We start from the raw sequence: 26,211 nt of genomic DNA on the forward strand, positions 1-26,211 counted from the left end.
ATTGTATTTACAGTGTAAGTGCTGCGAAAAATTACAAGGAAGAGGCACTCCGATACAACCTGTATATCACATAAAGGAGGGCCTCATTTACATTGTGGTACAATTGTTCAGGTAGTGGGACTCCTACACTCATACAGCCTATGCACTGAGGGAAAGGGCTGCCAAAAATCACAAGGAACCGCCACTCCAATGCACCTTTTATTACACATAAAAGCGGGCATCATACACACCCTTTAAAAATTATAATTAATGGCCTGCTGGTGACCCTCAAAAAACATTAGGAGCAAGGGCCTGCTGGTTACCCTCTAAAACATTACGGGTGAGGGCCTGCTGCTGAGCTGACCCTCTTAAACATTATGGTTGAGGGCCTGCTGGTGAGCTGACCCTGGAAAACATTAGCGGTAAGGGCCTGAAGGTGAGCCAACCCCATAAAACATTGTAGTGAGGGCCTACAGGTGAGCAGACTGTATAAAACATTGGAGGTGAGGGCCTGAAGGTGAGCGAACCCCATACAACATTGTAATGAGGGCCAACAGGTGAGCAGACCGTATGAAACATTGGAGGTGAGGGCCTGAAGGTGAGCGAACCCCATAAAACATTGTACTGAGGGCCTACAGGTGAGCAAACCGTATGAAACATTGGAGGTGAGGGCCTGAAGGTGAGCGAACCCCATACAACATTGTACTGAGGGCATATATACTGTATGGAAAAGGAGGAGGAGGAGCATGAGAAAACAAGATTAAAACATATACCCTTTTTTGGAGGTGAAAAGAGTGCATCTGAATCTTGTGGATTGAGTACATTGTAAAGCATACATTTAAATTGCGTGTTTGTTCCTCATTAGCTCAGCGTTCCTCTGGTGGAGTGGAGAAGTCAGGGGCAGTCCAGGCCTTGTTCATTTTTATCTGAGTCAACCTGTCAGCATTGCCAGTGGACAAGCGGATACGCTTATCTGTTATAATGCCACCAGCAGCACTAAATACACTCTCAGACAATACGCTGTCGGCAGGGCAGGCCAGCACCTCCAAGGCATAGAGCGCAAGTCCGGTCCACGTGTCCAGCTTGGATCCCCAGTAGTTGTAAGGCACCGAGGGATTATTCAGGACGCTGACATGGTCTGCTATGTATTCTATCACCATCTTCCAAAATTTGTCCCTCCGTGAGCCACTAGTCCGCGCTTCAGGGTGAGGTTGCTGGCGGGGTGTCATAAAAGTATCCCATGCCTTGGACCATGTTGCCCTGCATTTGTTGGAACTGGTGTGTGTTCCCCTTGTCTCCCTTCCTCGGTTGCCAAAGGAAGTACGAACTCTGCCGCCAGCATTGTCAGATGTAAATGTTTGGAGCAATTTCTCAACAAGGACCTTCTGGTATTGCACCATTTTACTTGCCCTCTCCACCGCAGGAATGAGAGATGAGAAGTTATCTTTGTAGCGGGGGTCGAGAAGAGTGAACACTCAGTAATCTGTTTTGTCTAAAATGCGTCTAACGAGAGGGTTTCGGGAAAGGCAGCCTAACATAAGGTCAGCCATGTGTGCCAGAGTACCAACAGGCAAGACGATTGTCGACGTCAGCATGACACTCCATCTCCTCATCCTCCTCTCCAATTTGCGATGAGAACACGAAATGTGGGTGGTCTGGCTATCACCCACACTAAAGTCCTCCCCCATTTCCACGTCTGACACATTCAGAGCGTTGTCCTTAATTGTGAGCAGCGATAGTTTGAGTCGACACAGAAGTGGGATGCTTACGCTGATTATAGCGTTATCGCCACTAACCATCTGTGTGGATTCCTCAAAGTTTCTTAACACCTCACAGATGTCTGCCATCAATGCCCACTCCTCGCTTGTGAATAGTGGAAGTTGACTCGAAAGGTGACTACTATGTTGCAGATGGTCTTCCACAACTGCCCTCTGCTGCTCACAAAGCCTGGAGAACATGTAGAACGTAGAGTTCCAGCGCATGCTCACGTCGCACAACAGTCGGTGAGCTGGAAGCCCCAAGCGCTGCTGCAGCGTTGACAGAGCGCCTGAAGCTGTGGACAACTTGCGGAAATGGGCACCCACGTGGCGCGCCTTTACTAGTAGCTCTGTCAAATTTGGGTTTGTTTTAATAAAGCGCTGAACCACTAAGTTTAATACGTGCACTAGGCATGGCACGTGCATCAGGTTGCCCAGCTCCAAAGCCACCACCAAGTTACGGCCATTGTCCGACACAACCATGCCTGGTTGTAGGTTGAGTGGCCACAGCTCGGTCTGGTCCCTTATACCCTGCCACAGCTCTGCAGCAGTGTGCTGTTTGTCCCCTAGGCAGATCAGCTTCAGCACGGCCTGTTGTCGTTTCCCCACAGCAGTGCTACACTGCTTCCAGCTACCGACTGATGGCTGACTGCTGGAGGTAGAAGTGGTGGAGGTAGCGGAGGAGGAGAAGTGGGCGTTGGAGCCAGTAACATAACTGCTGGCGGAGACCCTGATGGACGTAGGGCCCGCAATCCTGGGCGTGGGTAGCACCTGTGCCATCCCAGCGTACGACTCACTCCCGGCCTCCACAACATTCACCCAGTGTGCAGTCAGGGAAATGTAGCGTGCCTGGCCACCAGCACTTGTCCGTGGTGAAGTGGACCTTCCCAGTAACTACATTGGTCAGGGCACGGGTGATGTTCTGGGACACATGTTGGTGTAAGGCGAGCATGGCACACCGTGAAAAATAGTAGCAGCTGGGGACCGCGTACATCAGGCTGCGGAAAGCCTCAGTCTCCACAAGCCTATATGGCAACATTTCAAGGGCCAGTAATTTTGAAAGTTGCGCATTTAGAGCTATGGACAGTGGGTGGGTGGCTGGGTATTTCCGCTTGTGTTCAAATGCCTTGGGTAAGGACAATTGGATGCTGTGCTGGGACAGGGAAATGTATGTATTTGCTGATGGTGCATGCGAAGGCCCAGTTGCAGGGCAAGGGACATCCGGACCTGCGCCTTTGACAGGGGATTGGCCAGCAGTGCGTAACACAGGGGAAGAGGAGGCAGTGGGGTGGCCGGCAGACCCAGATTGTGGACCCAGGCATTCGGCCCACTGATTAGGGTGCTTGGATGTCATGTGGCGGATCATGCTGGTGGTGGTGAGGTTGCTGGTGTTCGCGCCCCGGCTCATTTTGGTACGGCACAGGTTGCAAACTACCACTCTTTTGTCGTCTGCACTTTCCGCAAAAAAGCGCCGTACTGCGGAACACCTACCCCTTGGCAAGGGAGACTTACGCATGTGGGTGCTCGGTGTAACGGTTGCGGGCCTGTTGGATGTGGGCCGACTTCTCCCTTTTGCCACCCCACTGCCTCTTACAGCTTGTTGTGGTGCTTCAGATCCCTCCCCGTCTGTACTGCTTTCCTCGCTCAGCTTTTGACCTTCCCAAGTTGGGTCAGTGACCTCATCGTCCACCACTTCCTCTTCCACATCCTCATCCTCCTGACTTGACCTAATCACAACCTCAGTGATTGACAACTGTGTCTCATCTTCATCCACCTCGTGAACAAATAATTGACGTTTAGCACCCTCATCTTCTTGACCCTGTGATAGGTTAAGAGGTTGTGAATCGGGGCACAAGATCTGTGCCTCTTCAAGCGTGCTTGGCGAGAGGGCCAAATTTAGTAAAGGCGATGAAAATAGGTCCTGGGAATGTCCGAGTGTGTTATCAACGGTTTGTCCGACTCCTGACTCTACATGGTGGGAGGAAGGAGGATGAGGGTGAGGATTCTGTGGACCAGACTCTTTGCTAATTAGACTGGTCTTGGTGGAAGAGGGGGTGGAAGAATAATCTTCTGTCATCCAACCGACCACCTGGTCGCACTGGTCCGACTTGGACAGTGTTGTCCTGCGACGCCAAGTTAACTGTGAAATGAAACTGGGTACAGTGTTTTTTCTTTCTTTTTTCCAGTTTTACCGTCAGCCGGCACAGTTTCGTTGCGCCCAGGGCCACGGCCTCTGCCTGAACCGTCAGCAACACGCCCACTTCCCCGTCCCTTAGTGCTCGCCTTCTTCACAATAAAAGTTTTATCGTATAGATGTTGGACAACTTTGTTAAATTTGCCACCAGCAAAATTTCTTCTCTGCTGGATTACTGTATATATGGTTACAGCCTAAATGCAGACACAGATGTGACCTAAACCAGTGTAATTTGTCACAAATATAAATAATTCTCTGAATTACTGTATATAACGGTTACGGCCTAAATTTACGCACAGATGTGACCAAAACCAGTGAAACTTGTCACAAATAGAAATAGTTCTCTGTTGACTAACTGTATATATGGTTGCGGCCTAAATTCACGCACAGATGTGAACCAGTGAAACTTGTTACAAATAGAAATAATTCTCTGGTGAATAACTATATATACAGGTGAAACTCGAAAAATTAGAATATCGTGCAAAGTTCATTTATTTCAGTAATGCAACTTAAAAGGTGAAACTAACATATGAGATAGACTCATTACATGCAAAGCGAGATATTTCAAGCCTTTATTTGTTTTAATTTTGATAATTATGGCTTATAGCTTATGAAACCCCAAAGTCACAATTTTGAGGTACCCTTTGCTCAGGCGGTATGGATTAATTAGCTGACTATAGTGTGACACTTTGAGCCTAGAATTTTGAACCTTTTCACAAAATTCTAATTTTAAGCTGCATTAATGCAATTTCTTTTAATTTGTATTACTGAAATAAATGGAATTTTGCATGATATTCTAATTTTTCGAGTTTCACCTGTAGTTGCGGACTAAATTCACGCACAGAAGGGAAATTTGTCACAAATAGAAATAATTCTCTGGTGAATAACTGTATATATGGTTGCGGCCTAAATTCACGCACAGATGTGACCAAAAGTAGTGAAATTTGTCACAAATAGAAATAATTCTCAGTTGAGTAACTGTATATATAGTTGCGGACTAAATTCACACACCGAAGTTACACAAACTAGTGACATTTGTCCCAAATAGAAATGAATCTAGGCTGGAATACTGTATATAACGTTTGTGGATTGAGCACGCACACAGATGTGGCACAAATTAGGTTAATTTCCCCAGAAAAATAAATTTCTATGATGGAGCAATGTGTATCTCACTAGCAGGTGCACTGTAGTGAATAAGCCCCCTTTTTAGAATTTCTGCTAAACACACTGCTTTCTGATGGTGTACTGTAGATCTCACTGATATGTAATATTTCTTTCTTTTGAAAGCTTTTTAGTACTGTACACAGCGATTTTCCAGCCCTGCACTATCTGTCCCTTCCTGCGGACGCCACTCCCTAATACTGCTGAATTTAACCCTTGTTAAAAAAAAAATGCTGCACTGCTTTTAAACACACACTTTAGTCCTGAAGAGGACTGTTTTGTCTTTCAAGAGCTTTTTGGGAGTTCAATCGTTGTAATTTCAGCAAACCGCTATATGTCCCTGCCTACTGTCGGCTCTCCCTGACGCTGAATGATCCGAGCGCGGGACGTCTGCTCCTATATAAACTAGTACCACGTGTTCCGGCCAGCCAACCAGTGTAAGGTTTATAGCTATCATGGCTATGGCATTAAACTGGAGGGAATTACTTACCTGAACGCTGATTGGATGCTTCATGAGGCGCCAAACGTGCAGGACGGAGACTCGAGCAATGCGACGAGCACACGTGGTATTTGGCCGAGTACCGACACGTGCAGAGCATATCGATGCTCGAGCCGAACCAGTACTCGGCCGAGCATGCTCACTAATCGCTAACCTAATCGTCCAATATCTGCATGTGGGATTTATACTACACTGCGTGCAGAATTATTAGGCAAATGAGTATTTTGACCACATCATCCTCCTTATGCATGTTGTCTTACTCCAAGCTGTATAGGCTCGAAACCCTACTACCAATTAAGCATATTAGGTGATGTGCATCTCTGTAATGAGAAGGGGCGTGGTCTAATGACATCAACACCCTATATTAGGTGTGCATAATTATTAGGCAACTTCCTTTCCTTTGGCAAAATGGGTCAAAAGAAGGACTTGACAGGCTCAGAAAAGTCAAAAATAGTGAGATATCTTGCAGAGGGATGCAGCACTCTTAAAATTGCAAAGCTTCTGAAGCGTGATCATCGAACAATCAAGCGTTTCATTCAAAATAGTCAACAGGGTCGCAAGAAGCGTGTGGAAAAACCAAGGCGCAAAATAACTGCCCATGAACTGAGAAAAGTCAAGCGTGCAGCTGCCAAGATGCCACTTGCCACCAGTTTGGCCATATTTCAGAGCTGCAACATCACTGGAGTGCCCAAAAGCACAAGGTGTGCAATACTCAGAGACATGGCCAGGGTAAGAAAGGCTGAAAGACGACCACCACTGAACAAGACACACAAGCTGAAACGTCAAGACTGGGCCAAGAAATATCTCAAGACTGATTTTTCTAAGGTTTTATGGACTGATGAAATGAGAGTGAGTCTTGATGGGCCAGATGGATGGGCCCGTGGCTGGATTGGTAAAGGGCAGAGAGCTCCAGTCCGACTCAGACGCCAGCAAGGTGGAGATGGAGTACTGCTTTGGGCTGGTATCATCAAAGATGAGCTTGTGGGGCCTTTTCGGGTTGAGGATGGAGTCAAGCTCAACTCCCAGTCCTACTGCCAGTTTCTGGAAGACACCTTCTTCAAGCAGTGGTACAGGAAGAAGTCTGCATCCTTCAAGAAAAACATGATTTTCATGCAGGACAATGCTCCATCACACGCGTCCAAGTACTCCACAGCGTGGCTGGCAAGAAAGGGTATAAAAGAAGAAAATCTAATGACATGGCCTCCTTGTTCACCTGATCTGAACCCCATTGAGAACCTGTGGTCCATCATCAAATGTGAGATTTACAAGGAGGGAAAACAGTACACCTCTCTGAACAGTGTCTTGGAGGCTGTGGTTGCTGCTGCACGCAATGTTGATGGTGAACAGATCAAAACACTGACAGAATCCATGGATGGCAGGCTTTTGAGTGTCCTTGCAAAGAAAGGTGGCTATATTGGTCACTGATTTGTTTTTGTTTTGTTTTTGAATGTCAGAAATGTATATTTGTGAATGTTGAGATGTTATATTGGTTTCACTGGTAAAAATAAACAATTGAAATGGGTATATATTTGTTTTTTGTTAAGTTGCCTAATAATTATGCACAGTAATAGTCACCTGCACACACAGATATCCCCCTAAAATAGCTAAAACTAAAAACAAACTAAAAACTACTTCCAAAAATATTCAGCTTTGATATTAATGAGTTTTTTGGGTTCATTGAGAACATGGTTGTTGTTCAATAATAAAATTAATCCTCAAAAATACAACTTGCCTAATAATTCTGCACTCCCTGTATTATACCTGAACATCTATACTATTTTTTTGTGTCGTTTGGCACTACAACTTTTCTTTGGATGACTGATGTTGACTGACGGTGGTTTCTATAGAATCACTTTTATTGGAGTGACTATTCCGTTTTAGGTAGGGCTTCATAGGACAGGGACAGTCTATAGGGTGAGTGACCTACCCCTGTTGCCTGATGATGCCCTTTTTGGGGGTTACCTTATTGAATAAAAAATAAAGGTTACTTTATATGTGCTGATGGTTCTGTGACTTTGATCTTGACTGCACTACTACCATTATCAGACTCCCTGACTGGTTGGACCTGTGATATATTGTTTATTACCAGGCACATCTCCATATTTTTGTAGTGGCTGTGCCTTGGATTGCAGCTCATTACCACTCACTCCAGTATAAGTGAACGGCAGCAAAGCTGCAATAACCCAATACTGACAGTTCACTGTGTACAGAGCTGTGCTTCCAGCTCCATTCAAAGTGCTATGTCTAGCGACCGCGGCTGCAAGGAACAGCTGATTTGGTGGGGGCGCCAGGTATCAGACTCTGATAGGATTCCATGAGGATAGATCATCAATATCTGGAAATCTCCTTTAGCCTCCTATAACATCTTTGTTATGCTTGGATTACAGATTAAGTGTAAACCAGATCACAGATGAAGGTGTCAAAGTCTTGGCTGAAGAGGTAACCAAGTATAGGATCATCAAATTTCTTGGGCAAGTATTAATATTTCAAACCTTGGGGTGCATGTGCAGATTCTGCAATGGGATATGGGTTTGTGACAAATAAATTATATTTTATTTATTTTATTCATTTATATAGCATTACATATTCCTCAGTAGCAGTACAAAGATTATCACTCAATCAGACCTTCTCTCTTTTGGGGCTTGCAGATTCTATTTTGTGGTAAGGAGCCAACGCACCCAGAAGAGACTGCGTAAACCACTGCCAGGGTATATATAGTATTATTAAGGGAACAAACCAATATTACATAAGTACCCTGGCTATCAATGTGTTGGCTGATCAACTGGAAGGCCACAGTGTTCCTGATCGCAATCCCTCTAGATTTAGAGACCTAATGATACTGATATATTTCCGGGAAACCACAATGTTTAATGTGGTGTGCTTCATTAGAGACGATGTGGGTTTTTTGAGTGCAAAAAATGTTGCATTTCAAGATTAGGGCCTCAGACCACATTTGCGCTCGTTTGTGAGGGCTATTAAGTCCATTAACATTCAAAGAGGCGAGACGATTTGGAAAGTGATAAGTTATCGGGGTCTCCTCTGTTTCCAGTCCCATACTGTCTACCAAGGGTGGGCCTGTAAGGCCAGCGTACGAGTACATGAAAGCGTAGCTAAACAATAAACCTGTAGTAGAAATGTCAAAAAAGAAACAATTACAATGCAACCAATAAGTCAAACACAAAATAATCCCGCTCCATAGAGATAAGAGGTTGTCAAGACTTATCCTGTAAGCCGGATAGTATGCGTCCCTCTTTTCAGTAACCATCCCGCAGGAGTGGAGGGAAAAGTTCAGCTTAAGCTGGATCATACATGTGCCATACAGCACCTGAAAAAGAAACTAACTGTGCCAGTTAATGAAGTCAGCGGGAAGCTGTTTGCCAATCCACGGCAGTATGCTCGGGAGGAGAGTCTCCCCGTGTAGCCAAAGGGATCTTGATCTGAAACTTTCGGAGGAGAGTGGCTCCCTCTGCTGATGTTTTGATCACATGCAAGGCGTTGTCATGCTTGATAAGTAAGCGTGTAGGAAATCCCCAGCGGTACATGATGTGATGTTCCTTTAGTGGCGCAGTGATGGGGGCAAATTATCTGTGTAATTGTAAAGTGGCCGCCGACAGGTCAGAATAAAGTGTGACCATTTGGTGCGGTTCAGGTAGAGGGGTATGTTTTCTTGCTGCCTGTAATAGTTTCTCTTTGACATGGAAAAAGTTCACTTGGGCGAGGACGTCTCTTGGCACCGAGTCTGCAAGGTGTTTAGGCTTCGCCACTCTATGGATCCTGTCTATGATGAGGTATGCTGGTGTGCAGTGTGGCAGAAGAGACTTAATAATAGACTGGGAGGTGTGGTGGTAGTACGGATTCAGGCACTCCTCTTAACATTGTTGCAGTGTGATCTGTCTTCTAGGTCGGCCATCTTTGTAGCAGTTTGATCTCACTCTCTAGGCCAGGAATGGACAACCTGCGGCTCTCCAGCTGTTTCAAAACTACAACTCCCAGCATGCCCAGGCTGCCTACAGCTATCAACCTACAGCAGGGCATGTGGAAGTTGTAGTTTTGCAACAGCTGGAGAGCCGCAGGTTGACCATCCCTGCTCTAGGCCATAATGTGCGTCTATCAAGTCGTTATGGGAGGAGACCAGTTCCCCCATCTTGTTTTTCACATGATTGACCCGGGTTTCCACCTCTCTTATAGCGGCATTAACTGGTAATATGAGTTGCCTTCTTGTTTCATGTAGCGAGAATCTAAGGGCCTGCAGCATCAGTTTAAGGGCTCGTTCACACGAATGGTTTTTTTGCGGTCCGTATACGGAACCATTCACTTTAATGGTTCCGCAAAAAAAACGGAATGTACTCTGTATGCATTCCGTTTCCGTATTTCCGTTACGTTTAAAGATAGAACATGTCCTATTTTTGCCTGCAAATCACGTTCTGTGCCTCCATTCAAGTCAATGGGTCTGCCAAAACACAGAACACATACGGAATGAACCATCTATTGAAAATTGCGGAAAAATGAAACGGAACCAGAAACACTACTGAAACAAAAAACGGAAAAACAGATCCGTTAAAAACTGCCCGCAAAACACTGAAAAAGCCATACAGTCGTGTGAATGAGCCCTAAGGCCTCCTGCATACGAACTTGTGCTGCCCTTTGCCGTATTGGGGACCGCATTTGAGGATCCGCAATACACGGGCGCCGATCCGTTGGCATTCCACATCACTTCAATGGGTCCGGAGATGCGGAATTGTGCGGAACGAAACCCTACGGAAGCACTATGGAGTGCTTCCGTGGGGGTTTTGTCCCGTACTTCCGTTCTGCAAAAAGATAGAACATGTCCTATCTTTTTGCGGAACGGCCGGATCGCGGACCCATTAAAGTCAATGGGTCCGCGATCCTCTGCGGCTGCCCCACGGTCGGTGTTTGTGCATTGCGGAGGCCTTAGTGAGGCCTTAGTGAGAGTTCAGTTGCCGTCTTTTGGGACACAGGCAGGTCATCAAATACTGCAGAGGGGTCTGAGTCAGTAGAAGGAAAAGATAGTCTCACCCTCCCATCTTTCATCCGGCTCCACGGTGGATAGCGCGCTATGGGGCCTGGGTGTTGTCGAGCTCTGCATTTCAGGGGGAAAGGCTCGTGGTGAGGGATCTCTGAGTGGGCTCGGCAGTAGGCCTCTCGGGTCGTCCGTCTCTGCGACCTCGCTCCTGTGGCATCCTGGAGATACTGACCCGCTGCGGCGGTGTGGTGAAAGGTGAGAGTCTCCCCTGTCTCCAGTCGGGGCTGGTTTGGATGCCAGGGAGGAAGGAGGCGAGTCCACGCCATCTGGCTCTTGGTCTTGTTGCTGGGAGAAGTAGAAGTCCAGTATTTTCTTCGGACCAGTCGTGTTTTTCCTTCTCTTGGGCATCTTAATAAGTTGTAGGGCCATTGCTGGTGAAGTGTAGACAGTAGTATGCAGGGGTTCAGTCTCTTTATAGGCACTGGTCTGGCGGAGCTGCAAACTCAAGTGGCCATCTTCCTCACGTGTAGGCCACACACCCCCATATGAATACTTTTTCAAGGCACTGTACATTGTGATGTTTTTTTTGTATGTATTTTTGTTATAATTATAATTATTAATATGTATTGATTCTATGTATATTCACACACTATATAAGGACCTTCATTATGAGATTAGGTGAGGCATATTAAAGAAGAGTCATGTGAAACGCAAAACGGCCTTTGCTCCAGTCCATGTTAAGGAACCTTGCTGTGTTATACCCATGTGTCTGTGGAAACTTTTAATGGACCACCAGTTAATGTGTTGAGTGGTTTCTAGGATATGCCATAAATATCTCATTGGTACACATCCTGCCTTTAAGCATACACAGCAATTTTTTGGGGATGTGCCATAGACGTAAATGGAGAGAACCATGCATGTGCAGCCACCTCTACATTCTCAAGAAGGGACTTGCACCTATCGGACATTTATGACATAGCACTTGGATATTAACAAATAGATGGGCTCACCTGTGCACAGAAAATAGATAAGCGTGTAGTCAAGTGTACAAAAAGTTCTAGATTCTTAGAACCAATATCAAATTTGGCATAAATATCCCTTTTTGGCACGCAAGACTACACTCTGTTGAATAATGGTTAATTGATTGACTAACATCATTTGACCATTATTCAACATCATGTAGTCTTGCGTGTCAATTATTGATATTTATAGCCTGTGCATATGCCATAAATATCCAGTTGGTAATACCCATTTAAGTAGATACATTATATGGACAAATAAATTGGGACAGCTACTTTACACCTACAGGAGCTTTTATGACACCCTATTCTAAATCCATAGGCATTAATATGGAGTTGGTCACTCTTCTGGGTAGTCTTTCTACAACATTTGTGGGAATTCTTGCCCATTCAGAAAATTTGGGAGGTCAGACACTGATGTTGGACGAAAGAGTCTGGCTGGCAATCTCCTTTCTAGTTTATCCCAAAGGTGTTCAGTGAGATTAATGTCAGGTCTATGTAGAGCAGTCGTTTTTCCACACCACATCATCCACAGGACACCATCAGAGGTCTTGTGGAGTCCTTGCCTCATTGGCTCAGAAATGTTTTAGTGACATGAGGGGTCATACACAATATTAGGCAGGTGGTTTTAATGTTACGACTGAATGGCTTATAGACATAGAAACACAAAATAAGAAACTTTTTGTTGTGTTTTTGTAGATTGTACAAAAATCGAATAACAGACTTTGGAGCCAAATATGTGGCACAAATCATTCGAGAATGCCCCTTGTTACACCACGTGATGTGAGTATGCATTTTTTTTTTGGCCATTAGCCAGATTCTCTTAAAGGGATACATCATCTTTTGTTTCAAATGTTAACATGCTACAGTAGAAGTGACTGTTATATGTAATTTTATTATATGTGACTTAAAGAAGTTCTCCAGGACTAGAAGAAGATGGTTGCTTTGTTCCAAAAACCGCACCACATCTGTCCGCAGTTTTTTTGTGGTATTACAGCTTTTCGCGGAACAGGTGCAGACCCATTAATTTCAATGGGGCCACACTGTGTGCTGTCCACATCCATAGATCCATTCCGCGGCCCCGCAAAAAAGATAGAGCATGTCCTATTCTTGTCCGCAATAGCAGTTCTATCATAGGGCCGGCTACATTCACACGGCCGATTATCTGTGTTTTGCTGATCCGCAATTTGTGGACCATAAAACACATACGGTTGTGTGAATCTAGCCTAAACAGGGACCTGCCCATGTACTCCTGCTGGCCTGGTGATCCTCCCCTTAATCAAGACCTATACATAAAAGCCCAGCGCCTGGCACTGGATAGGTTTCTGTCCTGGCTGGAGAGATCCTGAGGCGGTCCTGAGGCGCTGCAGGTATTCCTACAGTATAAAAAGGCACCAGGTTCCTGTCCTGGCTGGCGAGATCCTAAACGGATGTGGAGGCCCTGCTGCATTCAGGAGACTGGCTCCTACAGGGAAGTCTCATGGCCGCAACCAACATTTTATAGAATATGATCTTCTACATGCATTATGAAGGGTCACATTTATTGTATGTATATATAAAAGTTCAGATGAAAAGGCAACATGAGAAATGCCTGATGCATATGGACCAATATTTCAATTGGTAAAATTGGTGCATATAAGCTCCTCCCCTGGGATTGCCAAAACCGCTTGGAAACTCCCATTTTTGGCCAGTGTTTGCTTTAGCCCCGCCCATTTTCATCCCTGGACAGCGCAAATTTGTCAGGACTGTCTCTAAAAATCAGGGACAGTTCTGGCAAATTCTGGACCGTTGGCAACTATGCTGTTGCATCATCATGGTCACATAGCTTGCAACAGTTACATAAGTGACCAATACTAATACAACTATTACAACAGATGATGTGGAGAGCTTAAACACTTCAAACATTAATTCCTTGACTAACAGCACCGTAACTGTACAGCGCTGTATTGATGGGCAAACATGGCATGACTGGTGGGTCTCTGCTGTTTCAAACTGCTGTTTGCTAATTACCGCGACAGGCAATAATGCCGATCGTGGTAATTAAAGCCTTTAGATGCCGTGATCAAGTGAGATCACAGGATCTAAAGGGTGAAAAACCTGGACGCTCGTGCTTCCGGCTTCTTACCAGCAGCCTCTGCGGCCAACAAGGATGCCGGTAATTCATTTAAATGTGCTAGGTCTCGCTGAAAAGACCTAGTGCATTTAAGCTACAATTCTTATTTTGGCCAGCAGATTGCAGACCAACATAAGAAATTAGCAATTCTGACATCTAAATGGAAATAAAAAATCCATACATTTTCTGAATTAAAAATAAACAATTGGATTTTGTAGGCTCAAAAATGAGCTTCAAAATCATAACAAACAAGTAAAAAAAACTTTAAAAATATATTTAAAAAAATAAAAAAATATGATAGTTTAAATCTCCCTCTTTCCATATAATAAAAATAAATAAATACATAAATAACAAAAAATATAAACATAATGGGTATCACCGCCCCTACTATTAAAATATTTTTCCCATACGGCAAATGTCGTAACGGACAAAAGGGTCAAAATGGCTAATTTGCCATTTTTTCATTGCTTATCTTACCCATAAAAATGTATTAAAATGTGATCAAAAAGTCACGCTCCAAAATGGTGTCAATAAAAACTACAGATTGTCCTGCAAACAGTGAGCCCCCACACAGCTCAGTAGATATAACTATAAAAAAGTTAATGGGGGTAGGAATATGGTGATGTAAAAAAAAAAAATCCTATACATATGTGGTATCGTTGTAATCATACTGACGCAGAGAATGAAGGGCATGGGTCAGTTTTGCCACAAACGGAACGCCATGGGAACAAAACCCGTAAAACGGTGGAGTAATTGCGTATTTTTTTTCCAATTACACCCCATTTGGAATTTTTTTCCAGTTTCCCACTACATTGTATGCCATAATAAATGGTGGCATTAGTAAGTACAACTTGTCCAGCACAAAATAAGACCTCATACAGCTATGTGAACGGAAAAATAAAAAAGGTTATGGCTTAAGGAAGATAGGGAAGAAAAATGAAAACGCAAAAACAAAAAAACTCCGGTATCCTAAGGGTTAAAGGGGTTGTGTCACTTCAGCAAGTGGCATTTATTGTGTAGAGATACAAGGTACTTATTAAAGGGGTTATCCGAGTTATGGGAAAAAAAATAAAACCTAACAAAATTAATCAGGATATACATATACATAAGGGCTCTTTCACACCTGCGTTATTGTCTTCCGGCATAGAGTTCCGTCGCCGGGGCTCTATGCCGGAAGAATCCTGATCAGGATTATCCTAATGCATTCTGAATGGAGAGTAATCCGTTCAGGATGCATCAGGATGTCTTCAGTTCCGGTACGGAACGTTTGTTGGCCGGAGAAAATACCGCAGCATGCTGCGCTTTTTGCTCCGGCCAAAAATCCGGAACACTTGCCGCAAGGCCGGATCCGGAATTAATGCCCATTGGAAGGCATTGATCCGGATCCGGCCTTAAGCTAACCGTCGTTTCGGCGCATTGCCGGAGCCGACATTTAGCTTTTTCAGAGTGGTTACCATGGCTGCCGGGACGCTAAAGTCCTGACAGCCATGGTAAGTGTAGTGGGGAGCGGGGGAGCAGTATACTTACCGTCCGTGCGGCTCCCCGGGCGCTCCAGAGTGACGTCAGGGCGCCCCAAGCGCATGGATCACGTGATCCATGTGATCACGTCATCCATGCGCATGGGGCGCTCTGACGTCATTCTGGAGCGCCCCGGGAGCCGCACGGACTGTAAGTATACTGCTCCCCCGCTCCCCGCTCCTACTATGGCAACCAGGACTTTAATAGCGTCCTGGGTGCCATAGTAACACTGAAAGCATTTGGAAGACGGTTCCGTCTTCAAATGCTTTCAGTACACTTGCGTTTTTCCGGATCCGGCAGGCACCTCCGGCAACGGAAGTGCATGCCGGATCCCAACAACGCAAGTGTGAAAGAGGCCTTAGTCAAGCTTGATTTTTGGAAAAAAAAGAAGATCTTTACACCTTTTCTAGGTTCTGTTATTGCTGTGTTTACATGCAGCAGTAACAACAATGACTCATCTCTCCCTCATGAATATTTGTGGGAGGGGTTGATCTGACCTTCTCCTCACCCTGCTCTGCACATACTGACCTTGCATAAACGTCAACATCTTATATCTCACACAGGCAAAAGATTATGGGGGAGATCTGTGGATGGCACTGTTTAGGGGAGGGGGGATCTGTGGATGGCACTGTAGGGGGATCTGTGGATGGCACTGCCATACACAGATCCCCCCTAAACAGTGCCATCCACAGATCCCCCCCCTAAACAGTGCCATCCACAGATCCCCCCCTAAACAGTGCCATTATGATGATCATGGCACTGTTTAGGGGAGGGGGGATCAGTGGATGGCACTGTTTACGGGGGATCTGTAGATGGCAGTGTTTATGGGGGAGATCTGTGGATGGCACTGTTTAGGGGAGGGGGGATCAGTGGATGGCACTGTTTACGGGGGATCTGTAGATGGCACTGTTTATGGGGGAGATCTGCGGATGGCACTGTTTAGGGGGGATCTGTGTATGGCAGTGCCATCCACAGATCCCCCCCCCTAAACAGTGCCATCCACAGATCCCCCCTAAACAGTGCCATCATGATGATCATGGCACTGTTTAGGGGAGGGGGGGATCAGTGGATGGCACTGTTTACGGGGGATCTGTAGATGGCAGTGTTTATGGGGGAGATCTGTGGATGGCACTGTTTAGGGGAGGGGGGATCAGTGGGTGGCAATGTTTAGGGGGGATCTGTAGATGGCACTGTTTATGGGGGAGATCTGCGGATGGCACTGTTTAGGGGGGATCTGTGTATGGCAGTGCCATCCACAGATCCCCCTACAGTGCCATCCACAGATCCCCCCTCCCCTAAACAGTGCCATCATGATGATCATGGCACTGTTTAGGGGAGGGGGGATCTGTGGATGGCACTGTTTAGGGGGGAGATCTGTGTGGATGGCACTGTTTAGGGGAGGGGGATCTGTGGTCTGTGGATGGCACTGTAGGGGGATCTGTGGATGGCACTGTAGGGGGATCTGTGGATGGCACTGTTTAGGGGGGAGATCTGTGTGGATTGCACTGTTTAGGGGAGGGGGGATCTGTGGATGGCACTGTAGGGGGATCTGTGGATGGCACTGCCTGCTTTATACCATTGGATGGATCTTCTGACTGTCACTATGCTTGGCCAGCTCGGGGCCCCAACCAGTTCGGGGCCCCAAGCTATTGCTGGTTTTGCCTGACCTATTAGCCGAAGGGAGGAACTTTGAGGTAGCCGCGGCACAAGTGAGGATCGCGCATGCGCGATCAACTCACAGCCGCACGGACTGTAATCCAGAGAGGTGGGGGCGTGGCCAAGGCTGATGACGTTCCGTTTACATGGCTTAGTCACTCCGACAAGCAGAGAGCTCCATGTAAACGGAACGTCACAGCTGATGACGTGGGCGGTCACATGACTCTTTAGTGTAGCAGAGAAACGGCACAAGATAGGTACTGCAAGTTATTTAGGAAAACTAATGTATAGGGGAAATAAAGCCATAGAGAGAAATTAAGTTAACTCGGATAACCCCTTTAATGTATTGCGATTATCCATATCCTTTGCTGGCTGGATTCATTTTTCCATCACATTATACACTGCTTGTTTCCATGGTTACGACTGCCCTGCAATCCAGCAGCAGTGGTCGTGCTTGCACACTATAGGAAAAAGTACTGGTCTCTCTGGTGGCCGAGACCATGGAGCGTGCATAGGCTGGTGCTTTTTCTTATATTTCGCAAGCATGGCCACTGCTGCTGGATTGCAGGTTATCAGTGACTCACTGCTATGTATACATACTTACACAGTAATGCTATCACTTACTGATAACACAGTATGTACAATGAAGTGAGAACCGCAGATCCTCAAAATACAGATACCAGTGTGCATGCCAAATTTTTCTTGGCTCCAATAGTAGAATTAGCTATTCTTATCCGCAAAACAGACAAGAATAGGACATGTTCTTTAATTTTCAGGATAGACACACAACTGCGGACCGCACACAAATGACATGCACACAGATGACATCTGTGTGCTGTCTGCATTTTCTGAGATCCCAAATGGGTCCGTGTCCAAACCAGACCAAACGGACACAGACCAAAATTATGGCCCCCTTACCTTTCAGATCAGAACCCCATATCAGACCTTCATATCAAACTTCAAATCAGAACACTATATCAGACCTCAAATCAGAACACCATATCATACCCCCATATGAGACCTCAAATCAGACCACCACAGACCCCCATATCAGACCTCAAATCAGAACCCCAAATAAGACCCCCATCAGTTCTCTATGTTAAACCCCCCATATCAGACTTCAGATCAGACACCCTGTATATCTCCATGTCAGACCCCCATATCAGACCTCAGATCAGACCCCCTTTAGACCTCCATGTCAGACCCCCATATCAGACCCCCTTCAGACCTCAGATCAGACCCCCTTCAGACCTCAGATCAGACCCTCTTAAGACCTCCATGTCAGATTCCCTTTAGACCTCCATGTTAGTCCCCCGTCAGACCCCTATATTAGACTTCAGATCAGAGCCCCTTTAGACCACCATTTCAGACCTTCGATCAGACCCTCTTTAGACCTGCATGCCAGATCCCCCATATCAGACCCCCTTTAGACCTCCATGTCAGACCCCCATTTCAGACCTCAGATCAGAACCCCTTTAGACCTCCATGTTAGACCCTCAACAGTCAATCTGTGCTGTAATCTGAACGCCACTGAATGAATCTAGGTAACAGGATAGGCAGCAGGCAGCAGGCAGCAAATGCAGCACTTGCATCATCACCTATGTTACAATACAGTGCCAATAGGCATACTGAACAGCCTGCTGACAATGTTGCAATAAATGTCGCAGAATAGTGGATACTGATATCCAATTCAGCATATAAAGAGGCAAATAGCCAGCTGAATTAAGCTACAGTTACCATTGCCAAACGGCTGTCAGTAGATCAATATATCTAGTGCAGCACCGCCAAGGCCCACTGGTGAGAGTTTTAAATTTATAATTTAAGTAGGCTAGTTATAAGTTTTCACCATTTATTAAACCTAATATAATAAAAGTTTATTTTTACTAAAAACAAGATCACAAATTAAACAAGCGCACGTCAAGAGCAGGCAACCAATAGTCTCACGACTAAATGTAAAACACAAAAATAAGTGCCTCTACGTGTGCTGGGTATACATTAATGTCATATTGAGACCCTCAACAGAGCACATATCAAACCCAAAATAAATAAATTCACTGACCTCTCCTTCTCTGCTGCTGCTCTGCAGGTCTAGTGGTCTCTCCTCCAGGCGCTCTCCCTGGTCTCCAGGCCCATGCTGCACTGTGACTTGACTGCGTCAGGTCATAGTGCGCGCCCTACATCGTGACGCTATATGCAGTCAGGACTGTGCAGCGCGGACCTGGAGACCCGGAGAAGAGCAGGGACAGTGAGTACATCGCTAGCAGTGCTTCACTCCCCCACCTCCTGGATACTAGTGAGCGCTTCCATAATGGAATTGCTCACTAGTATTTGCTTTATAAGACACATTGCATCTTATAGATTGAAAATACAGTAATTGGTGGTGTGCCACTGGCAAGGGGAGGGACGGACCTGTGAGCCCCTGTGGCTTGGAAGCCCAGTCCCAGTTGTGACTGCTGCAACCCCTAGAACTACGTCGCTGGCTGTGTCTGCCATAATGGAGCACATGTCATGTCAGCAGCCCTACAAGTGGGGCTCTGTGCACACAATGTTGGAGCCCTAAATATAGTGTATACTCCAAGCAAAGTTATATGCTAAAGGGGTTTTCTGAGACATTTTTCAAAACTACTATGTGGGATTACTTGTGGAAAGATTACTTACCCATATGAAGTTCTGCTGATGCCTCTGTGGCTGTTCCCTGGTTTGGGCATGTCCACTGACGTGTTGTTCCGCAAACAAACCTCTTTCTTTCCAGTCCTGGCAATGTATGGGCATCATTAATGACGTCACATACTTTGTGGCTGGAAGCTTAGTCCAGACCAGCACTTCCCCGACACATGACTGTCTGTCTGTACTGCGCATGCATCCCGAATAATGCGAATAATGCAAAATAGAAGTCCCAATATAACTATGGACAGTGCAGGGGGCAGCTTTTAGAGGAGGCATTGCTTTAGTTGGTGTATGTAGACTGGAAGGCATGATTGGGTGGGTTGGAAATGAGTGCAGAAAGCAGCAGATCCTGGAAGTTAAGGGTGTCAGCAATTGGGACCGCATCCGTGAGATTGGTAACAGTGGGAGTTATGGGTACTAGAGAACCTCTGTCAATGCATCAGAAGTGCTCCATTCACCCAACAGAGATCAAAACACTTTCTATTAGGGCTTCGATTTGGGTGGTATATAATGGCAAACCATGTTTCTAACCGTATAAGAAAGTGCAACAGAGGGCCACTGAGGGCCATATTGAGTATGAGGGGGTGGCAGGTGATGACAGAGCACAGGAGCCTATGGCTTTCATCCCCCTGTTCAAACTGGTATGCCCCAGGACACTAGGCCTGAAGCCTATGAGGCAGTATAACGGCACAAGCAGGCGTGATAATATCATCGGGACCTTCTGTCCTGGGTCTCAGGTGGTGCGATGACATCTTGTCGATCTGTGTCCTGGCGCAGGCGGATGTGACGACATCATCTTGTCTCCTGAGACTCGATGCACAAGTTCGTAAAGAGATCATAACGACTGCCTGCGCCGGGACGCAGGCAACACACGTCACAGGCCGGAAGAGACCTGTGGCCTGCATTGTAGATGCTGGCGAGCAGTGGGAGTAAGGTATGTATTTCTTTTCCTTTCTTGGCACTACTGGGCACTACAGAGGGGGCTATTATAAATACTAGAACCACTCCTGAGGGCCACACTAGACTACAGGCCTTTACAAATACTAGGTCCACTGCAGGGGGCATTATAAATATGGGGGGCCCTATTCAGGGGAATTATAATTATAGGTGGCATTATAATTACTGACAGCACTATAGGGGGCCCTACTACTACGGAGGGTACTATAGGAGGGTTTATTTCTACTAGGTCCAAATGTGTTAATAGATGTAAATATAAAAAAAGTTATAGGGGTCAGAATATGGCGATACAAAGAAACAAACATTATTTTTTTTTTTTAAGTTTTCTATTTTCAGTATGAAAACACAAGAAAAAAATGATACATTTGGTATTAATGTATCCTGCTGCCAGAATGAAGTTAGCATGTCATTTTATACTGCATAGGGAACACAATAAAAACGAAACTCAACTAAAACTAAAACAATGTCAAAAATGCATATTTTTTTTCTTTCCAGTTCCACCCTAATTAGATTTTTGTTTCCAGATTCCCACTACATACAAAAAACAAAAATGACTACATAACTTTGGCGCATCCACCGGGGGGCGGATTGGCCATAGACCTTACAGGGACATTTCCCGGTGGGCCGATGCCCATAGAGCCACCCAGGTCCTCCTCTCTGCTGTTGGCCGTATACATAATGAGCTCTCAGCAGTAATTAACCCTGTGAGAACCAGGAACCCATGTACCCGACCATCGACCACACATGCCCCCCTGAATTCAACTGTTCTGGCCCACGTCACCTCTTAAGCCCACTGCTCCATATCTTAATCAGTGAGGAGGGGGAAGACAGAAAATGGCAGCTATTGGTGGCGTTTGGGACAGTATATTGTGCTGCACTGTGGTAAATGGTTATGATGGGATGGTATTATGCGCTATGGTATTGCTAACCCCCCCCCCCCTTACCTGTGTTGCCCGCCTTCTGTCAATTAGGACCCGCCTACAACATGGGGCCACTTTTAGTTTTTTTCCAGAGCCACTTCAAGCTCCTAGTCCGTCCCTGCATCCACAGCCGGTCTGAATCTACACCAGCTTCCTTGCTGCCTTAAATTTAGACAGTTTTTTACAACAGGCGTAGAAAATGATGAATGAGATGGACCTACTGGCCCGTCCCCTTCCCCACCCACAACGCATCCACTTTTTTAGACCTGGAGTGAGCGGGGAAAAGTTGCAGATTGCTGTGCAAATAACCACAATCTGTGCCAGAAATATACGCCAAAAATAGGCGAATTTCTGTTAATAAATGACCCTCATAATGTCTTGATGATGACGGCGTATTTCTCTATCTTAGGCCTTAAGTCATTTATGATATTACTGACCTGTTAATCACAGTGCAGAAGTAAACTGTTGTGGGACAGAGAGCTGCTTTTGTGGTTAGCACCCTGCCCCTAGCTGAGACAGCAAGTGTCTAAACTGAGGACAGATCATTGGTGCTCGTATAGAATGTACTCCAGTGCCTGGTTCTGCTACAGCTGCTCAAATACCGATTTTAATGCCTTTTAACATTATTGATGTTGATTTTAACAGCTGGGTCATTTCAAGTAAGTGACCCAGCGTTTTGCTCAGGGTCCCATTCACTTTAAAATGAGGGATTCTGGTGGCCATTGCACCATTTGACCTCTATATAATGCGGCCATTCATACATTATACATACTGTTCATCCTACATACATTCGTCCAATTTAGAAAAATATAATTTAAATAAAATATCTTTGCTGTGTGTAAAACAGAGGAGTATATGCCTAACTTAGAAGAATACTGAAATTTTGGGACTCGTGTTTATGAGTTTTATTCTAGTGCATATGGAATAAATATGGTCTAAAATCTTATTGAATTGTTATCTGCAATTTCTTAAATCATCTTTTTTTGTAACTTGCTGTTTGTGCAGGTTGGGGTACAATAAGTTTACTGGTGTGGGTGGAAGACAAATTGCAGAAGCTTTACAAACCAGCACCCACATTTATGAAGTGGGGTAAGTAGAACTTTGCCATAAAACAATTTCTGAAAAATACTTTTCAGTTTTATATCTTTATGAATTATTTTTGCCATTGATTTCTACTTCTAGAAATCTGTGAGTTACTCCAAAGAAAGATGATGGTGTTGCTCCTTCAATTAGAGAATCAGTCAGGTTTATAGCTGGTGGTCCCCCAACAATTTTCAGGTTCATAGCTGATGCTTCCCAACCAATAGTGTTTTTTGTGCTTATCTTGTAACAGATGTATTGAAATGGTCTTCCATGTTCAGGATAGGTCATCGATATTAGATGGGTGGGTGTTCTCAGCAGCTGCCCACCTCTCTTGTGGAGTTCCCTTTTTCACCCAGGCAGCCCCTCTGAGATGAGCATTGGAGCATTTCAGATCATTAATACCACAGTACTGTATACCGTAAGCTCCCTCTAGTGGTAGCTGCAAGTAATCAGAGTTATATCATTTAAACTAAGTAACCCTGTCAGGTGATTTCTGCATATGATATGTGTATATGATTTTTAGCAGAATTTTTAAGTAAAAAGGATAGTAAATCCTGACAGGACTCCAAGGACAATTGTTTCGTGAAGTTGTGTGACTCCAATTTGGTGTGCTAGGATTAGGGTTCCAACCCCGTTAGAATACAATAGGAATAACTCCAGCACGAAATGGAACTTGTGCAATTCAAATGGTATTTATTGAAAGGCGGCTGAACAAATTGTAACATTTCGGCCAACGAGGCCTTTTTCAAGCTACAGCAAAACAGTAGGATAAATAATATCAGAAGTCTGAAATACAGAGCCTACTGTAGTGCATAGAGAACATGAGTATACAAGAGGACTCCAAGGACAGACTGTGAGACTCCTGACTATCCCACCCGCTCCCCCTGTATCAGGATTTACCCAGAAGGCTGTCTATCAAGGTTTGTGGCGGTGTAATAGGGGCTCTCGCTGCCTCCTGGGAGTCCTGTAAGGATTTACTCAGAGTAGAGCGGTCCTGTGGATACACAATAAGTTTGAGACAACTCTTTTAAGTGTATGAACCACCGTTGTGAAGAAAATAAAAAAATTTCTGTTTTTACTGCAATCATATCATTCAAGTATTTTCTATTTGCAGGATGTGGGGAAATCACATTGGTGACGAAGGTGCACAGGCATTTGCGGAAACAATAAGAAATCATCCCTGCCTGGAAATTCTCAGGTTTATTTTAATCTTTATGTAATAAGGAATGACAATATTACTACTTTATTTTCATGTAAAGGTTCACACTTTGAAATAATATTCATATTACAGTTGCAAGAAAGATGACTGCATGCAGTGCTGTTTTGTCTGCCAGAATGCCATATCTCATATCAGAAACCCAATTATAGCTAATGAAATCCGCTGGGCACCAGTGGTATCCAGCATATGCTGGATCTGTTGATTTCAGTTTTCATTTCTTATGCTGTTACAGAAAACTGTATTTTTATCAATGATGTGAACCCAGGCTATTACTGTAGCATGTAATGGGGGTCACTAGAGAAGCGGTCTGCATATTTAACTTTTTTAAGGATTGGGTATGGACAGGATAGGGATAGTTTAAAATGTAAACTTTATTGATGTTTGTATGTTTGTGGTAAGTTTGTGCAGCTTTTTTAGTGCTATGTAAATGTTTGGCTAATGACAACAGTAATCGGCCTAATCAGGCTCAGAGGGGTGATTAGATGAGCAAGTGTTCATCTTCTTACACCTTTTAAAAATAAAAAGACCGTCCATATGTGACAGTCAAAGAGCAAGTATGCTCTCTGATTGATGGGGGAAGGGGGATTGACAACATGCACAGATTCCTCCCCCTCTCCCTTCATGTACAGATAGACAGGGACAGAGAAGTATCTGTGTGTGTGTCTCTCTCTTCCTGCAGCCTGTCTTTCACTGCCCCCCTCCTTTTCCTCCTCTTTCAGGCTGGTTGAGATCACAGCTGGCTGAAGAAGAGGTTGTGTTGCAGCTAGAGATGTGAGCCTGGTCTTGTTTTAAAGCTGACACTCTAAGATACCCTAAGGGTACTTTCACACTTGGGGCAGAGGATTCCAGCTGGCAGTTCCGTCGTCGGAACTGCCTGCCGGTGTAACGTTATACTTCCCTACTTCGTGAGATTTCCCTACCCTCGTCACTTCCGGTCGCACCGTACATGACGTGAGGAGGTGTGCAGCGCTGCGCAGGCGCACAACGACGGGTTAGGGAAATTTCACAGCAGAGTGCACATGCGCCGGGAGCCTCGCCGGCGGTTAGGGTAGGGAAAAAATTATGGGCCAGTGCGCAGGCGCGGCGATCGGATGGATGTTCTCAGCTGGACACCGGCCGACACTGCGCATGCGCCAGGAGCCTCACCAGCGCTTAGGGAAAAGAAAAATTACTTATGGGCCAGTGCTTTTTCCCTACCCTAACCTCCAGCGAGGCTCCAGGCACATGCGCACTCTGCTGTGAAATTTCCCTAACCCGTCGTTGTCCGCCTGCGTGGCGCTGCACACCTCCTCACGTCATGTCCGTTGCGACCGGAAGTGACGAGGGTAGGGAAATCTCACGAAGTAGTGAAGTATAATGTTACAAAGGATCCGGCAATCCGGACGCAAACGGATGGCATTTGTCAGACGGCTCCGGATGCGGATCCGTCTGACAAATGCATTGAAATACCGGACCCGTCTCTCTGATGTCATCCGGAAAAACGGATCTGGTATTATTATTTTTTTCACAGATTTAAAGGTCTGCGCGATTCGGCAATTTTAATGCCGGATCTGACACTAATACATTTCAATGGAAATGAATGCCGGCAAGTGTTGCTGCGGTATTATCTCTGTCCTGAAAAGGCAAAAAGACTGAACTGAAGACGTCCTGATGCATCCTGAACGGAATGCTCTCCTTTCAGAATGCATTAGGATAAAACTGATCATTTTTTTAACGGTATTGAGCTCCTGTGACGGAACTCAATACCGGAAAAGAAAAACGCAAGTGTGAAAGTACCCTGAGCTGCTCTACATTGAGAGCCTTTAGAAATTAGGTCAGCAAACAGCTGCAAATAAATGCACCTCTCAGTGAGACCTTTTTCTAAGCATTGTAACTCATGATGTATAGTGTCTTGGTTTGTATTGTAGCGTAGCTTGCTGGCTTTAAAACAAGTCTTGGTATTTCTAGTTGCTACACATTCTTAGATCCATAGTAGCAAGGATGTTTGAGGTATGTCCTTGGCAGGAAAAGGGTTAAAGCATACTATAGAACTGTAAATGTCACTAACACAGACTACCGCCCTAATAAAACGTAGCCTTTAATGAATGTACCATTAATGTAACTCACAAACATATAGAACATCTGAAAAAAAATAAAGAAAAGAAGGAGAAAACTCCACAATGGTAGATAGGGTAATTTTGTAGGTGCAGGTGTTGGTCACTATATGGGAACTATCCCTAATTCTGACCCTGTCCTGCCTCCCTAACAGACGCGTCATGCGGCCACTGACCCCTTTGCGTCACCTTACCCGACTGAAATCTTCGGGCAAGCGCCTCCAGTGGACCCTCATTATCATAGGGGTTACGCAAGTATCTCAGGGTTATTCCTTATGGCAGCATTATTTATTTTATCATCTTGTTATATGTGATGTGAGGAGGTCAGATGGCCGATTTGATTATCGGCCACAGCAACCAGGGACTCCTATCTCTAACCAGTACTGCTTGTT

At 45.2% G+C, this 26,211-nt stretch overlaps 1 protein-coding gene across 5 annotated transcripts in view; it reads left to right on the top strand.

The window, feature by feature from the left end:
• Positions 1–26,211, top strand: part of LOC121002129 (nucleotide-binding oligomerization domain-containing protein 1-like) — a 111,397-nt gene that overhangs the window by 76,486 nt on the left and 8,700 nt on the right. For 4 of the 5 annotated variants that reach the window (XM_040433458.1, XM_040433456.1, XM_040433457.1 and 1 more), the window contains 4 exons: positions 7,978–8,061; positions 12,293–12,376; positions 22,430–22,513; positions 23,622–23,705. In XM_040433458.1, coding sequence (XP_040289392.1) covers positions 7,978–8,061; positions 12,293–12,376; positions 22,430–22,513; positions 23,622–23,705 — 336 coding nt within the window. The remainder of the gene's footprint in view (positions 1–7,977; positions 8,062–12,292; positions 12,377–22,429; positions 22,514–23,621; positions 23,706–26,211) is intronic. The other variant, XM_040433460.1, reaches the window with a different exon arrangement.

Source organism: Bufo bufo, chromosome 5 (genome assembly GCF_905171765.1).
Source record: "Bufo bufo chromosome 5, aBufBuf1.1, whole genome shotgun sequence".
Classification (NCBI taxonomy): Eukaryota; Metazoa; Chordata; class Amphibia; order Anura; family Bufonidae; genus Bufo; species Bufo bufo.